This window comes from Lucilia sericata, unplaced genomic scaffold, assembly GCF_015586225.1.
Source record: "Lucilia sericata isolate MDLA Ls3-8-SP2 unplaced genomic scaffold, ASM1558622v1 Contig000109F_arrow, whole genome shotgun sequence".
Taxonomy (NCBI): Eukaryota; Metazoa; Arthropoda; class Insecta; order Diptera; family Calliphoridae; genus Lucilia; species Lucilia sericata.
Window position 1 is genome coordinate 122,501 of NW_023994141.1, and position 17,839 is coordinate 140,339.

Consider the following 17,839-nt stretch of genomic DNA (forward strand, 5'->3'; position numbering starts at 1 on the left):
TTTTTTATGGAAAATGTAAGTGATCTCATACATTCACTATTTTCTCAATACATAGGAAAGTATTCTAAGGATCTATACTCATTTTTAGGTTATTCATAAAAAAGGGTTTCTGTTAAAAAATATGACTGATCACCGACTTCATATCGAACCCATTGTGTTATACATCTAAATTAAACCAGAGTTTTGTTTATTTTTCCAGAAAAAACCCATCAGAAATATATGCACGTATATTGTTGTTGCTACAACTACAAATAATTGCTGTAATTGTCTCTATTTTCTTTTGCCAATTATAGGCCACTATATCAAACAAAACAATTTGCAATTTATTATTTGTTGTCTTGGCTTGTTTTGTTTTCAAAAATATTTTAACTTTTTTTTCTTTCTATTTACTTTTTTGTTTGTTTTAATCATACGTTAAAGTTTTGTGCATGAAGCACGTTTGCATGCCACAAGAAACGAACCGCGTCGCTCAAAAATCTATGCCTGACCAGCACTTTCCATCAACAACAACTCCAGGTATGGTCATACACACTCCACTCCATGAGTATAAATAAGTGATCGTTAATGTACAACATTCAAGACAAAATACGAAATAATCAAATGTGTATAGTGAGTTTCCAAAGAGAGAGTGCGTGTGTTGATCAAGTGTTTCTTTCCAATGCAATGGTAAAATACAAATATGAACAGCGTGGTATGTTTGGATATGGATGACAGACGTTAGTTATAAGACCGGTGGTTTAAAAGCAGAGGCAACTAAATTACAACAACATTTTGTTTTTGTGTATTATTATTATTATTATTGTTATTATCACAGTAAGCAACTGTTGCTACTATTGCTGGCTGCTATTACTATTACTTATTAACAATTTCATTATTATTATTATTTGTTTAGAGGTTTTGTTGCATTCTGTTGCCGATATTTCTTTCAGTTGACTTTGAAATTTCTTAATAAACTGTTGGTCGTCGGAGTTGTAATTGGTATCAGAAAAAAATATTTATTGAATAAAAATAATACTAATTCATTGCGAAATTTTAATAAAGTGTTTGAATAAATTTGTTTTTGTTTGCGAATTAACACATCAAGTGTCATGAAGCTAATTGATGTGATTATATATTTAATAGCAATTTTAATTTTTCTTTACTTATTGTTGGATTAAACGTGTTCGATAACATTACGCTTAAATCGAAACGTATCTATTGATCTATATACTTTTTTTCTTACTTTGCTAAAATTTTTAAACTAAAATAAAAAAATAACTGAAACTATACTTCTAAAAAATTTCAAAAACTATTTACTTTAATTTTAAACTAATTTATTAAGAAACCAACAAATACAATGAAGGTAAGTGTAGAAAGAAAGTGTTGTTTAAAAACCCAATTATTTTAAGTGAAATTCTTTTTGTTGTTATTTTTGTGCCAAGTTTTCACCTGAGGTGTTTAATGAAAAAATTTTATTGTGATAAACTAAAAAATTTATTGGAAAATTGTGTAAATCATTGTCGGCGATTTAATGAGTTGACCATATATATGTACAATTAATGTGTTAAATATCTTAGAATTGTTTAATTTAAATTAAATTAAATTTGAATTATGTTTTATTTACCAAAGTTGATGTTCAAGATTTCTTTATGGAAATATTTATTATCACATTTCTCATTTATGCTTTAGAGCAAACGTTTTTCTTTTCATTTCAAACCAATTTTCCAAATAAGGAAATAACTTTCGTTCTCTGTTTTATTGAAATGAAAGTGGTTTTACAGTGTAACAATAAATAATTTAAACAAGCGGTAAAAGGAATCAGAGTAATAACAAATACCCTGAATGATAAATGTTAATGAAATCAGGGATCTTGCGGTTGCGATAGCATTTACCTCAAAAAACGATTTGGCTTAATTGAATCTGATTTTTAGTTCCTTGACAATTGAAGTCATTTGCTAAAGTATATTTGCTTAACTTTTGACATTTTAATATACTTCACACATGTCGAATTTCTAATAAAGGACCTAAAATGACCATTAAGATTATAAAGAGATAAGAGATATAAAGAGCGTTATTTAAGGATCTTTTCATATAAGAAACTATTTCGAATGGAAAATATGAGTGATCACGGATATTCATTATTTGCTCAATTTAAGAGGCTGCAGCTTCTTATTATAGGTTTTTTAAAGATCACTGGGAGATCACTGATTTTCAATATTTTTTCAATTGAAGCCATATTTATGGATCTACAACCTATTTTTCTAAAAGGAAATGTGAGTGAGGAAACAGATTCCACTATTTGTTTAAATATGATTTCACTATTTGTTCATGTGGGACGTATTTAAGAATCTACAGCCGATTTTAGGTTTTATATACAAAAACTGTTATCTAAAGGAAAATATGAATGATAACAGAATCCACTATTTGTTTAAATATGAATTTTTGATGGATAATGTTAATTATCACAGATTTTCACTATTTGCTCAAATGGGACGTATTTAAGGATCTTAGGTTTTGCATATCAAAACCTATTTCTAAAGGAAAATATGGGCGATAACAATTTGCCGAAATATGGATTTTTAAAGGAAAATCTTATAGAGCTCAGATTATTACTATTTTCTCTATTTATCGATATAAAGCCCATTATGGGTTTTTTAAGGAAAATATGGACAATCTCGAATTTCCACTATTTGGCCAGTTGAGGGCCTTATTTAAGAATATACAGACGATTTTAAGTTTTGCATATAAAAATGAAGTTTTGATGGAATATTTTAGTCGAGCAATGTTTGGGGATCAACAGTCCATTATAGGTTTTACATATCAAAATTGATTTCAGCACTGGTTTGGATGTCCTAGGTTAATAATTTAGCAAAGTTCTAGTCTGTCATATTCAGGGCTGGGAGTTCAATTCTCCTCGAGAGACTTTGATATATTTCACTACAATGTGTTAATGGAATTATGACATAAATAAAGTCGTTTCTTAACTTATCAAATTAATGTAGGATCTAATTTCATGTCAATTATATAGCTAGAGTTCTGGTTTTGGATGCACCGGTAGTTTGTAGTGTCTTAGTCGGTTCTGTGATTAAGTTCTCTGCAAGAGATGTACTTTTGCATTATTTCAGATTCATAAATACTAGTTCCCGGCCAGGAAGAAAACGTTAACTTCACAGTGAAACTGTTACAACAATAACAAAGTTAACTTAACATTTCTATACAAAATAGTATCAATATTATAACAAAAAAAACTTTTCCCATTTTTATTCTATTAGAAAATTCATTTCTTATATGCCTAAAAGTATGCAATATTAACAATAGCTTTGAACATAAAGATTCTTGGAATATTCTCGAAAAAAAAAAACAGAATCTTAAATTTCAATCTTATAATTTTAAAATAATTTTTTCTAAACTGTAAAAATGGCCACCTTAACTATAACCATATACATAGATAAATCTTTCTGAACTCCCATTACCTTTTTAAACATTTTTGGCGAAGTAGAAGAAAAACAATACAATTTAGTTTTCATTTATAACTTTAAACAAACCAAATAAAATTTTCAAATAACAATGATTAAATTAAAGACTATATGATTACGTGCACCAATTAATGCTGTAAGTGAACTCATTCACTGATGCATACACTAGTGAGTAAGTACATCTTATTAAGAAAAAAAAACTATATGATAAAACACACGCAATAAGTTTCAAAAATAAATATGGAATTAATAAATACAAAGAAATAAACAATAAAACAAATAACTGTAGACAACATAATTTTATTTTTAAACAAATATGAATGAAACATTAATACTTAATACATATTTTAGATAAAAGACAATGTAATGAAATTTGTTTAAAATGAGAAATATATTGATTTAATTGTATTTTAATTAAATGATATTGGGTAATATAAACTGATAGGCGAACTTTGAGAAGAAAGCTTACTTTCTTCCATTTGGAGTCTATAATTCATTCATTCATTCATAGTGCTTACGAAGTGCTTAAGTTTGAATCAACCAACAGAATATATTACCTGACACACAGACCTAAATGTTCGTGGTCATTAAACTTTACAAATTCCCTATTGATCAGGCAATGCAAGTAGGATCTATCAAGGCTGGATCATCTGGCAGAAGTCAATCTGTTTAGGATATCTCCAATGTTCTTTTAGTTCCAACTCCGTTGGGATTTATTAAGAGTAGCTGAATATAAATGTAATATTCCAAACCATATAAATGTAATATTCCAATCGGTAAAATTAGCTCTTATTCTTATTGTTAGCTCTAGTTCTTATTGTCTTTTATACATGTGCAAGACATTCATAACATTTATTGATCTAGATACGTTTAGAAGGACCAAGTTAATGTGGGCTTCTTTCCGAAAGAGAAACACATTAAGCAACTTCTAACCTGAAATAGGCTAGATATATCGAAGTTGCTGTCAGTAATAACTAAACACTGGCTGCTGAGCAGATATGCAATTCGGCTTAAGATTCCTTTCAAAGGATTTAGTTGCAGTTGCAGAGGAAACGAGTTCCTACCTTCTCTATTCTCATCAAGGCGATCTATCTAGCACTTGCAATGGAGGAAATGGATTTCCATCATCTCTACGAGTGGCCAGAACTAGATAGCAATATGAATAGATTCTTAAGCAAATCCATTACATCCAATCTTGGTGAATTATCTAGGTTTAGACTCAAAAACCTATTGAGATATCTCACTGATATAGGCTTGATCTAATGCCACATTAATATAAACTACAATACCTCTGGTGCGTGGAGTCTTGTCTTGACACGTTCCATACCACTCTTCTTAACAGTTTGTTTCCGACAGTAAGAGTTGCCGACAGGAAAGAGTTCAAAATTTCGGCATAAGTTTTACAAAAAAGTCACAAATTTTGCGCATAATATCTCCATATCTTTGAGTCTATGCTCGAATATATATCAAAGAAATAGTTATTTTCCCAGACATTATGTATATCAAATGAAATGGTATCTCCATATATCTATAAAGAATACGAAACTAAGTAAAATGCCAGGGTATCCCACGCTGGTTTAAAGGAAATCCTCCAAGTCGACCTATATCTTCAAATAGGAAGCTGGAAACCTTTAAACACTTTAGTAAAATTTGAGTTTTTAATGGTACTCCACCAGTAAAGTTGAAGAGTTTTAATAGTCTCCACCAGGGTATAAACAGTTGAGATTTAATGGTCTCCACCAGGGTATAAACGGTTGAGTTTTAATGGTCTCCACCAGGGTATAAACGTTTGAGAATTCTATGGTCTCTACCAATAAAACATAACCTCACTTGAGGTGATACGAAATCACGAGGTTAATGTAGACAACATATAACTTTGAACAGTTACATGAAGTAATACACTACACCAGTGCGAGCGAGACGCAAAACTGTCGAAAGCCAGGCAACAAACACAAGCCTGAAGGCGTTTTAAAAAATAATCGCGATGACGCGAGAGCTGTTCCCCAACTCAGGCCTGAATTACGACTGAAACTGCTGACTTTGATCAAGGATCAGCTGATTGTGTGTCAACTAAATCGACTCAGAATAACTTACTAAGTCAATGACAATAGAGAACCATAAATATCCGGCTGAATTTTTAATCAAAACTTTAGGTCAAAATATTGAACATAAATCGGTGATTTAAAATTGATCCCTTAGTTTGCATGAATTTTTTAAAAGGTCAATAGAAAAGAGTTTCTATTAAAATAGAAATCTGAAAATCTATTTTCGAATTTTAGGTCAATATTTTTAAATTCAAACGGAAATTTAAAACTACTGACTAAAATTCACCTGCAGAGTTTAACAAGTTAATAGCAGACCCTACTAAATACTAAAGTGTATAATTGTGACATAATTTAACACTAATTTTATAAACAAGTCATAAATTTTCAAAAAATTTATAAATTTATTTGTATCCCTGCCCATAACATTATAATGGTTATTAAAAATTTTGGGTGAAAAAAAACAACAGTTAAATAATTAACAAATTAAAATGCATAAAACGTTAATAGAAAATTTGTAATAATAAAAAATTTCACCCGCTGCAGAGCACCTATTAGCAGTTAAAACAAAAGGGAATTCTATCATACAAAAAAAAATAGAAACAAATTAAAAGTCACGTTTAAAAAAACGACCTTAAATGTACAATACATTTCCTAAGGAAGTAGAGTTATAATTTCTTTAACACAACTGACTGACAGACGGTGATGACCAAAATTGAACAATTGTTTAAGTTTAAAGTAAAAGTGTTTACAGTTTAAGAAAACAAAACCAAAAGAAAACTACTACTCTTCTTAGACATATTTACACTTGACAATTTAACAGACATTACCAAAGAAAGATTGACTGGCGTGTTAAGTATTTTGAAGCAAAGACCTAAACCACTAAACAAGCAAAACATCAATAAAGTAACTAAAACGACAAGCATAACGATCGAGTCATGTCTAAGGCCACTTTAATGAGGAGACGTGATTTTATGTGCAAATTATATTTATTTATTTGTAACTAACAACAACAAATAATACGTTATTAAACGTGTGTATTTTTTTTTTTTTTTTTGAAATCTAAAACATGATTTTATTTATGAATTAAATTTTTATGATTTTTCTTTAATGTAATCAAGAAATTCATTGATTTAATTGCACTACTAGCTTTGTTGTTACTGTTTATGTTTTTTTTTATAGATTTAAACATATTTAATTTTTTAACAAAAATAGTAAAGAAAAAAAAACCTGACTATTATGGCTTTTTAGAAAGTGGTTAATAATAATAAAAAAATATTTGATAAATTTTATTAAAAAAAAAAGAATTAAGTTGTTAAATTATTAATTATTTGTTTTATATTATCTGGATGTTACCATAAGCATATTGCTGTTTTTTTTTTGTCATAGTAGAGTTAAATCTTTTATAGTTATCTGTTTTATAGAAAGTGTTTAATGGTAAGAGTAAAACTATTTAATAATTTCATTAAACATTAATTCAAAAAGTTGTTAAGATTAACGAAAGTTGTTAAAACAAAGTAAATTTGTTTATTATGGCTTAAAAGTCTTTTAAAACTGTCTAATGGTTTAATGAAGATGTACCCAATGAAAATTAAAATATTAAATTAAAAATAAAATGTTTAGGATCGATCATATTCATAAACTTTTTTCAAAGATTTATAAAACAAAAATATTTACAAAATTTGTGCTATAAAACTTTATGAATAAGACCCTTAATATAAAAAGGTTCCAAGAACAAATTTAGAATTTGTTCTAAAAAGCAAGTGTTTAAGAAGAAGAGCAAACGGGTCCATTGAAATGGATTTCTATCTATCTATTTATCGATTCTATCGATTTAACGATGTCCATCCGCCTGTCTTTGTGTAAACGTTTTTATCAAAGTACAGGTCGCAATTTTCAAGATAATTTGATGAAATTTGGAATACAAGTTTGTTTTGAAAATGGTTAAAATCGCTCCATTATTTCACTTAGCCCCCATACAACTGAACCTCCGAAAAGGGCTTTTGAGCTCATAATTATGTATAATATAAATGTATCTCGATGAAAGTTCACACAACTAAGTTTTATACAAGCCTTGATGACCTTGCCGAATTTCGAAATAATCGGACTTCATTTGACCCTAGGCCCCATAAAAAGCCCCCTTCAGAAAGTGACTTGAATATCCGCAATTCATTCATTAGCACTGTTATTGCCATGAAATTTAGCACAGACAAATATTATATAAATACAAATCTATCCTGACCATTTTGTCGGGATCGGTCCACATTTGCTCCTATCCCCCATATTAAGCCTCTTTTAGAAAATAAGTTTTTCGTCAATAAATTGCTTAAATAATATAATCGGAATCGAGGTAATATTCAAGATAAATGCGTTATTATGAAAAATAAATCACATTTAATATTCATAACTGGTGTAGGGTATCATATGATCGGCCAAGCCCGACTATACTTTCTTACTTGTTTTCATTTAATTTTAAAAATTACACATGCCGATAAAATTTGATAAAAATCGAAACCCTGAAACCAAATTATACTTTTCTAAAGGATTGAGCCGCACTAAATCCGTATCAGATTTTCTCCATCACATTTTGTATTTGAGATATCGTATTTTGATGTTTGAAAAAATGCCATTTTTATCACTTTTTGAGACGTTATAACATCACCCAGACAACTTTATTTATAAAATCTTGTATGTCATGTCCAAGTCCATTCCGTTAACTTTTAAATAAAGGCTTAACATCTAACGTATCGTATTTCTTCTTCTCTCTATTCTTGGTATTTACACCGTACACTGCTATAGTGCAGAGGTTGTTATGCTTTGTTAATATTGTTTATAACGAATAAAAATATAAGATATACACCTATCCGAAGTTGTTCCAATCGATTCAAAATTATATTCTGATTCGATTTAACGATGTCTGTACGTCCGTCCGTCATCTTCAACGGATGATATCTCAACAATTAAAAAAGCTATTGAGATAGCTCACTGCAATAGGCTGAATCTAATGCCGTATCAATATTAACTACAAGACCTCTGGCGAGTGTCATCTTATCTTGATACGGTGCTTATCACTATTCTTGACAGTTTGCTTCCAACCAGCTTCTTAGTTTTATATCAATTAATTTGAATTGTCGACAAGTAAGAGTTCAAAATTTCGGAATAGGTTTGCCAAAAAAGTCACAAATTCTGCGCATAATATCTCCATATCCTTGAGCCTATGTCTGTCCATGTAAACGTAATTGTCAAAGTACATGTCCAGGTTTCTAAGATAAAATGACCCCATAACTAAGCCTAATAAAACTGTTTGAAATCGGAACATTATTTTACATAGTACTCATACAACTGGACCCTCCGATAGCTCATAATTATGATTAATATACAATTATCTTTATACAAAATTTACTCAATGTTGTAAATAATTTTAAATCATATTAAGGATTTCCTTAATGTTTAGTCCATAGACCGCCTGTCCGGAAATCCCTTCATAATTCGGGAATAATTACGGGAATTCCTACAATATTCGACACGAATAAGTTTTTAATAAAATATCCACCTATTGCTATAAAAATGCTCTTTCAGTACAGCAGTTTGTTGCCATTACTACTGAGTTTAAACCCAGTTTAACTTACTGAAACACTTTATCCTAAACACCTGGCCTTTATGTCGCAAAATTAATAGCGCATTTAAAAAATTGTTTCCATCATTCCAAAAATTTCTGTGCTTTGCACCAGATTTTAACATTTGAAATGAAAAAAAAATACACGCAAAACACTAAACTAGGAGGAAATATAATTTTCTTCAAAACAAAATTAAATCAAAAGTAACGCAAATTGTAACAAAATTAAAAACTCTAATTTGCACGATATTTTATTGCAAATGTTACAGTTAATAGAGTTTCTATTAAAGCCTTTAAATGCACAACAAAGTAACCAAAAGGAAGAATTAATTACATATAAATAAATTTGGTTTCCTAATTGTATACATTAAGTAAAATGTAATTAAACTATTTAGCATTTATTGAAGGGTACAAAACCAGCATTCAAAAAATATTTCAATTTAAATTTGTTTAATTAAAGATCTTACACGAATAGCAGACTCGCCAGTAAATATGAAAATCCTATAATATTTGAAAAATCGCAAATGTAGTTTTTGTTTTAATTTGCATTATTATTAAAAAATTAAACAAAAAAGTTCGCCTACAATATGAAAATAAAACTAGAAAAGAATTAAACAATTTACAATTGTACTCACTTTGCTTGGGTGCTGTTGCTGCCTTATTTTATTTGTCCGTTCCTGGATTGTTTAGTAGTTCCTGGTTTCATATGTCTTTTCACATTCAGTCTACAGTCTTTAAATTTCACTTGAATGTTTATAACACTTTTTTTGAACAAACACAATTTAACAATTAATATAATTTTATTCATATCTTTCTTTACAGCCTTTTTATTTAACTCTACTTTTCTTCGCCCTTTTGGCTGTGGCCTGGGGAGAACCTGCTTTGGGAAAACATGCGCCCTATTCCTATCATGGCCCCAAAAATAGCAAACAAGTAGCTTTTGCCCGTGGACCAAATAACAAACAAAAAACTCTAGTAGTACAGATACGTAGTGATCAACCAGTTCCTTTAGTTTTGAAAGGACGTCCAAATTTGGCACACTCTCATGCCGCCCATACACATGCACATGCTCACAGTCATGCTCATGCCCATTTACTCTCCCCTCATCATTTGAGTCATAGTCATGTACATCATCATATTAATGCTGGAGCTACACATCTAAGGGGACAACAGAGACCTATTAAACTGCAAGCAGCTCAGTCATATATGAAAAATCCCACATTCCAACGTAAACCTTTGAAAATTAAATTGACAAATACAAAAACAAAACTATCTCCAGTACACAAGCCAGCCACCAGTTATGATGTACCCTTCAAATATGAAATACCCACTACACAGACTCAAACCTATAGTGATTTACAACAATTGCCGGTAAGTGTTTTTTTGGGGACTTCATTCACTTAATATTACATTAATATTTTTATTTTATTTTATTTATTCATTCATTCAAGTAATACAAAGCCTTTAAGGCCAATCTAACATATTACTTAGTAATTATCACCTAAGCATAAATAATTAAAATAAAATAAAATTATATATATGTACATATATATATATATATATATATATACAATACAAAAATAAATAAATTTTAATCAGATTCTATCAAAATTTTAATGGTTCCCCAACCGTAATGTCAAAAAGCAACAAGAAGAAGTATATAAAAGCAGTAATTTTAAGAAAAAGAATAATGGCCCAAATTAATAGCGACAAAAACCTTCTTTTGCTTGTATTATTTTAAGGTTAAAAAAGCATTATTTGAGGTTAAAAAAAAGCAGAAAGTTAAGTTAAGGTTAAAGAAAATTATAGTTACATTTCCAAGAAACAAATAACAGTTAATCTTACTTACCAATAATAATTTAATAAGTTTGCAGAAGATATAACAAGCATTATACATATCCAACATTTGTGAAAAAATTTAACAGTTTAAGACGGAAAACATTATTAGAGTGTGAAAAAATACGCAATTCAGCCGGTAAAAAATTCCAACACCGAGCAGTTCGTATCAAAAATGATCTTTCGTAAAATGAATTTGTAATTCTAGGTATTAAAATCTGCGGTCTTCTAATTGATCTACTAAAGGTAAATCTTTTAAACAAGGGTAACGGTCTTCCATTTTTAATAACAGTATGAAAAAAAGTAATACACCGAAGTTTTACAAAATTCTCAAAGCTGCATTTTAAAAATTGTTCAACATATTGTGAAATATGATGTCTCCGCTCAACATTGTAGACAAAACGAACTATCGTATTAACAATGCGGTTTATCCTAGATAAGCCAGTGCCATTAGCTCCTGCCACAACTTCAAGTCCATATAAGACTTGTGACATAAGAAGAGAATAAGCCAGTTTATATCTGATATGAAGAGGATAATGAATATTTATAGAAAAAATTTTCCGTAAAGTGTGCAAAACCTTTGAAACAGTATAACCTATATGCGAACTGAAATTAAGTTTACTATCCAAAATAAATCCTAGGAATTTAAGTTGATCCACAAACTCAATTTTAACACCATCAATAAAAACATCGAAGTTAACATTAAATCTATCCATTGGATTAAAGACAATAGCCTTAGTCTTCAAAGCGTTAATAGACAAATAGTTTCTTACAGACCAGCTAGAGATAGAACGAAGGCAATAATCTATATTAGTACACAAAACATCACTAAAATCACGACTGCAGCTAAACAGTAAAGCAACATCATCTGCATATAAAAACGTTTTGCATATAGTCGTATTAATGAGGCTAGGCAGATCATTAATGTACATATTAAACAATACAGGTCCCAGGACCGAACCTTGAGGAACACCTGATTTAACTCGAACTAAACCCGAATCAACACCATTAAGTCTTACATACTGGGATCTACCTTGAAGATAGGATAAAATAAGTTTACAAGCCGTCATAGAAAATCCAAATTCAAGTCTAAGTTTGTCAATCATCCTCCGAAAATTAATAGAATTAAAAGCCTTCGACAAGTCTAATGAAACAAGTACGCTAAAATGGTCATTATTAATATTTTCTCTGATAGAATCAGTTAGATCAAGAAGGAGAGAAGTGGTATTGTAACCCTGACGAAAAGCATATTGGGAGTGATAGAATTCTATTGTTGTAAAACTCAAAATTTGTTCCTTAATAAGATGTTCCATTACTTTTGAAAGTGCAGGAAGTATAGAAATAGGTCTAAGATCTTCAGGTCCAGTGATAACTTTCGATTTGGGAATCGGAACGACACGAGCCGTCTTCCAACCAGCTGGGAACTTAGAAGTCAACAAAATGGAGTTGAATAAGTGAATCAATAAATCAGATACATAAGGAAATATTAATTTAATGAACCGAATAGAAACGCCATCAGTCCCAGTAGAATTTGATCGCACTTTATTTAAAGCAATTAAAACTTCAGATTCATCAACACATCGAAATGACACCCCACTATCCGGAAATTGAATATTCTCTATAGAAAAACTTGTATCATCTACTCCATAGTTTACAAAATAATCATTAATAACATTAACATCCAAATTAGAAGACTGATCATCATCACCAAGACACCCAACATTCCTAAGCACTCTCCATATACCCGGTCCATCAAGATTACTAAATAATTTCGAAAAATATCGCCTTTTTTCAACACGAATAACTCTTTTTGCTTTATTGCGATGTTTGCAAAATATCTTCCAATTCAGAGCAGTTTTATTTTTCCTGTATGCTAGAAAAGCCAAGTCTCTTAAAGATTTTGCTAAAACAACTTTATTGGACGTCATCCAAACATCATTATCAAATTTGATTTTTTTTTTAACTACAGGCACAAAAAGCAATAATGATTGAAAAAGAGAGCATAAACTAGAGCATATTAAGTCCACATCACTGGAAGCATAAATTACAGATGTATCAAAATCAGACAAAAACCTTATAACACCATCCCAATCAATTCCATTATAATTAAGGTATTCAATATATTCATTTACATGACTTATATTAAAACCAAAACAGGCACATATTACAGCATGATGGGATAATGCAGGGTATTGATATTGATCCGAATATCGCAATTCCAAACTATCAGTAATCAACATATAATCAATTAGAGATGTAGAGCGATGAGAGATATCAAAGTGGGTTGGTTTGCAATTATGTATTATACTGAGCCCCAAACCTGAACATAGGGAACGAAAAATTACTGACTTCGAGGTGTCAAATAAATTATAATTAAAATCACCAACAATAATCACGTTGGAGTAAGTGGAAAGAAGCTGAAAATGTTCAGATTCGAAGGTATCAATGTCACCGTAAGGCAGATAAACCACACCAAACAGAATCTTCAAGTTGTTAAAATAAATTTCTAAAAACAATGACTCACAAACTCCAGGTAGAGTTGTTTTAAATACAATCTTAAATTTCAATGATTTAGACACATAAATGCCAACACCACCACCTCTTGAACCATGACGATCATTTCGGCAAAAGTTATAGCCCTGTACATTGACTGAGCGTGTTGAAATCTGCGGTTTAAGCCAAGTTTCTGAAATTGCAAACACATCTAAAAATGATCCATTCAAAAGATATTTAAATTCATCAAATTTTGATGTATAAGTTGAGGGTCTAATGCTTTGGCAGTTCAAATGTGCAACTTTAAATTGATTTAAATGAGGTTGTAAGATATTCTTCAGGTGAGTACCACTATTAATCAATGGACCAATATTATCATCAGAAAACATCAAAATAAGAAGCAAACATTACGTGGGGAAAACAAATAAAATTAAGTAAAAAGTGATAAAAATTTAACAATATTAAAATACTAAACATTATTCAAATATATTTACATTTACATTGGCTGACAGCTAGTCTAAAGTAAATAGGTATGAGATCAAAAAAATATTATATAACAAATGTAACAATTATGCAAATTAACTTTAACAATTAGGTTTTCCAAATAATTAAAACTGGCAATTCATATTAATTTCAATTATAAGTAATTAATTGTTATAATTATCATTATTCCAATTGCAGAATACGAACATAATCCTTTCATTTAATAATATTTAAATTTTCCTTCGCAAAGAAGAGAAAATAATAAAAAAAAGATGGCGTATATAATTATGGAAGAAATCTTTTGACATTTTTGTTTTCATGTAGCATGGAAAAATACCGTTGTATAACACTGGAGAAAGCGTTTTACAAAAATGAAATTTACTTGATAAATTAAAAAAAAAAATAGCACTAAAGAGATGTTTAAAATATTGGTATTTTATACAAAAGTTTCAAAATTATTACTTCAAGAAGACAATAATAACAATTATAATAATAACAAAGTGTAAAAATGAAAAAAAAAAAAAAAAAAATATGTATGCTTATAAGCATCAGTGAAAGAAATAAATTAATGTATAAATTAATGATCCACATTGGAATTTAGCAGCTCAGCACATTCTTTAATATTATAAATTACCTCATCATTATCAGAAAGTGTTAATTTTGCCTTAACTTTATCAGCATTTAGAATTTTATATTTAGTAATAACTTTAAGGCGAAGCAGTCGACGACATATCATATTAAGTTTGGCAGCAGCAGGAGAATGATGGTCATTGAGATACACCCGACGATCAATCTCACCACCCATTACATCACACACTTTCAGCGTACGCGTTTTGTAGTATTCCTTCATCACACAATCCCTCAAATGCACGCTATTAAACTTCACTAACAACGCTTTACGATTATGCATATAACAAACGTAATTTATATCACCACGGGTAACGTTAATATTATAATGGGAACAAATTTTGATGGCAGTAGCAACCAAATCATCCAGACCACCAGGCAACCCAACAACAACAACATCAGCGCGATTTAAACGTTTATGCAGCACATTATTCTCTTCTTCAAGAGCAGAAATTTTGGAGCTTGTGGATGCATCCACTTGTTTAATAAGCTTACTACAGTTTATAATGTCTGACTGCAGTTCCTTTCGATAAGAGGACATCTCAGATTTGAACTCATTTATGGCCTCAGTAAAAGCTCTTTTAAGGCTGTTCAAGTCATCTTCTTTACGTTGCATGTAGCTGTCAATTTTCTTATCGATACCAACAATTTCATCACGCAATCTCTTTTCCATTTCTTGCAAACCAGATGTATTATTGGAGCTACAGTTGTCGCAAAGATAAACAATGGACTTTACCTCCATAAGCCTTTTAAGTGTGTCTTCACTTATATTGACACACTTGGCATGGTACCATACATTGCAGGACTTGCAAAGGACACTTGTTTGTGTTTTATTAATGATAAGTGAACAAGTACCACATTTATAGGTTCTGGTTGAAGGCATCTTGTTGAAAACAAAAAATATTTGTGTACATAAAATGGCAGCAAAATTATGTTGTGTTTGCAATGTTCATGTACAATGTACGTACATACATACATATGTTGTGTACAAATGAAAAAATAATAAAAGCAACACAACAACACAGCAGCAGCAGCAACTTTAAAGATGTTTTACGGATATCTTTATTATTATATATTTAGATTTTTATTATTTAATGTATTTAAACTTTAATACAGTTAAACCAAGCGTAATTTAAAATTTATTAAAGCAAAAAGCACAATTAAATTGTATTTTAAGAAAATAAAAAAGACTAGCTGTCAAAAAATACGTCTACTCAGGCAGAGTTGCCATATTATTATTTTTATTATATTTATAATATAAACCTTATTCTCTTTTTAGTTGGATCATCATCATTTTGATTTCATCTCCGATAACTTTGCTCCCATACACACCATACCCGCTCCCAATTTGTCTATACAAGATAATCATTTGCATCCAGAGGAAACCTATTTGCCACCCTCTACTCCTAAGCCCCAAGTTTATCATCAACAAAAGTACAATTACCAAGTGAACGAAGACAGCACCAATGACCAAACTTATGTAGATCCTTTATCTGGCTCCCAAAAATTGGTTGCTCCTGATCCAGATCCTTCATTGCCTGCTGCCCCAGTACGTCCTGCCACAGAACCTTTCAATACACCCAGCAATGGCAAACCTTTGCCCGTTGATATTCAAAGCAATCATTTATCGGTGGCCCAACCTTTGTTGCAAATTGTAGGTGCCCAATCTGCCCAACAAATCGCCCCCGAAATCTATCCCATACAATATACACAACCTATTCATACCATCCAAGCTGCCGCCCCCGTACCCATTTACAATCCCACTTACTTGGTTCAACAATCGAATAACCTTTATACCCAACACCAACAACAATTGTTCAAACCTGCCATTGATGCTGTGCCCGTGGTAGCAGCTGGTTATGTAAATGCCGATTTGACTCAAGAGGTTGCCAGCAATGGTCAAATCTTGCAGGCTGCTAAAGATCCCCACAATAACATACATCCAGTTTTGGATGTAGCGCCACATTTTGCCCCCTTGATCGCTGCTCCTTCTTTAGATGAAGAACAATCGATTGATACGGCACCCTTCCATTTGCAAAATTTGGCTGGACCACCTTCAGCGATTACGGGAACCACTGAGGCAGGTTTTGTTGTGTCCAATTATTATGGCAATGCCCATCAAGATTCTTCACAATTATTACAGGCTTATGTTGAGGAAGAACAGGCAGAAGCTCAAAGACAGCAATATGAACAGTACGAACAACAATTGCAACAGCAGCAACACCACCAGCAACAACAACAGGAACAATTACATTTGCAACAACAACAACAACAATTGCATCAACAACAATTAGAATATCAACAATTACAACAGTTCCATCAACAGCAGCAACAATTCCAACAACAACATCCCCAATATGTTACCCCACAGCCCCAACAACAAGCTCTTGTACAACCACAAAGACATCAACAACACGATCCAGCGGCAGCTGCCTTTGAGGAACATCAACGTTTGGTACAGCAACAATTGGGTGCTGATACTCCCCTAAGAATCTTTGTGCCCGATGAAGAAGAAGTAATTAGTCCGCATCAAAGCTAATTCTAATTTTTTTCTAACAAAATTTATTTTTCTTTTCTCTAGGCCCGCTTGCAAAAGCGTTCCGACAACATTGTCAAAGGCACCATTGAAGATGTGGAAAACACCATTGGTGTCGAAGATGAACAGCCACAAGATGAATTATATGAAGTCTCCTCCTCTGTTGAGGTCTCCAATGAAGATCAACAGCACCAACAACAAGATGAACAACAAACAGAAACTTCATCAAATGAAGCAGAGTAAATTTTTAGTAAAATTTATGTTTGCAACACATTTCTAAACCAAATTTTTTATTAACGATAATCTCGAATTTAATTTATAGGAAAATAAACTTAATATTATTATTTATTTATTAATTTTTACACAAATTACACTTGTTTTAATATTTCAATATTTTTCAACAATTGCTTACACTCGCGCGAAGTTTGACAACGGTTTTAGTTGTTGTTGTTGCACAATGAAGGGAGAAAAAGCAGGGTTGTTATTACTAAAGTGAGAAGGTATTGCCAGACTTGTGGGTATTTAAATCAAAAGTTTGACGGATGTAAAAAATTTTATTTTTGGTATTAACGAAGGCATAGTTTGTATGTACACACCTGTTCAACATAATAAATGTCTGAAAAATTTATTTAAATTTAGAAAGTTTTTTCATTTTTTAATCGAAAAACACTTCCAAGAGATGATACAAATAGCAAAATAGCCTTTGAATTTCGAAACTAAAAATTATTATGTATACGATAATAATGTTATA

The 17,839-nt window shown here is 30.8% G+C and overlaps 1 protein-coding gene across 2 annotated transcripts; it reads left to right on the top strand.

The window, feature by feature from the left end:
• Positions 1–905: 905 nt before the first annotated feature.
• LOC119600269 (alpha-protein kinase 1) lies at positions 906–17,451 on the top strand. 2 transcript variants are annotated; one of them, XM_037950391.1, is made up of 5 exons: positions 906–1,342; positions 9,936–10,484; positions 15,832–16,632; positions 16,696–17,067; positions 17,134–17,451. In XM_037950391.1, exons 1-5 carry the CDS (start codon positions 1,337–1,339, stop codon positions 17,329–17,331), a joined length of 1,926 nt encoding a protein of 641 aa, XP_037806319.1. In that variant the 5' UTR covers positions 906–1,336; the 3' UTR covers positions 17,332–17,451. The 2 variants fall into 2 exon arrangements, with proteins under 2 accessions (XP_037806319.1, XP_037806318.1); XM_037950390.1 differs by having other exon boundaries at positions 15,832–17,067.
• The last annotated feature ends 388 nt before the right edge of the window (positions 17,452–17,839 follow it).

Bases quoted from the DNA above. Each gene is read 5' to 3' on its own strand.
- LOC119600269 (XM_037950390.1), top strand. The intron at 10,485-15,831 runs GTAAGTGTTTTT...TTCTCTTTTTAG, and splicing joins GTGATTTACAACAATTGCCG to TTGGATCATCATCATTTTGA. The intron at 17,068-17,133 runs GTAATTAGTCCG...TCTTTTCTCTAG, and splicing joins TTGTGCCCGATGAAGAAGAA to GCCCGCTTGCAAAAGCGTTC.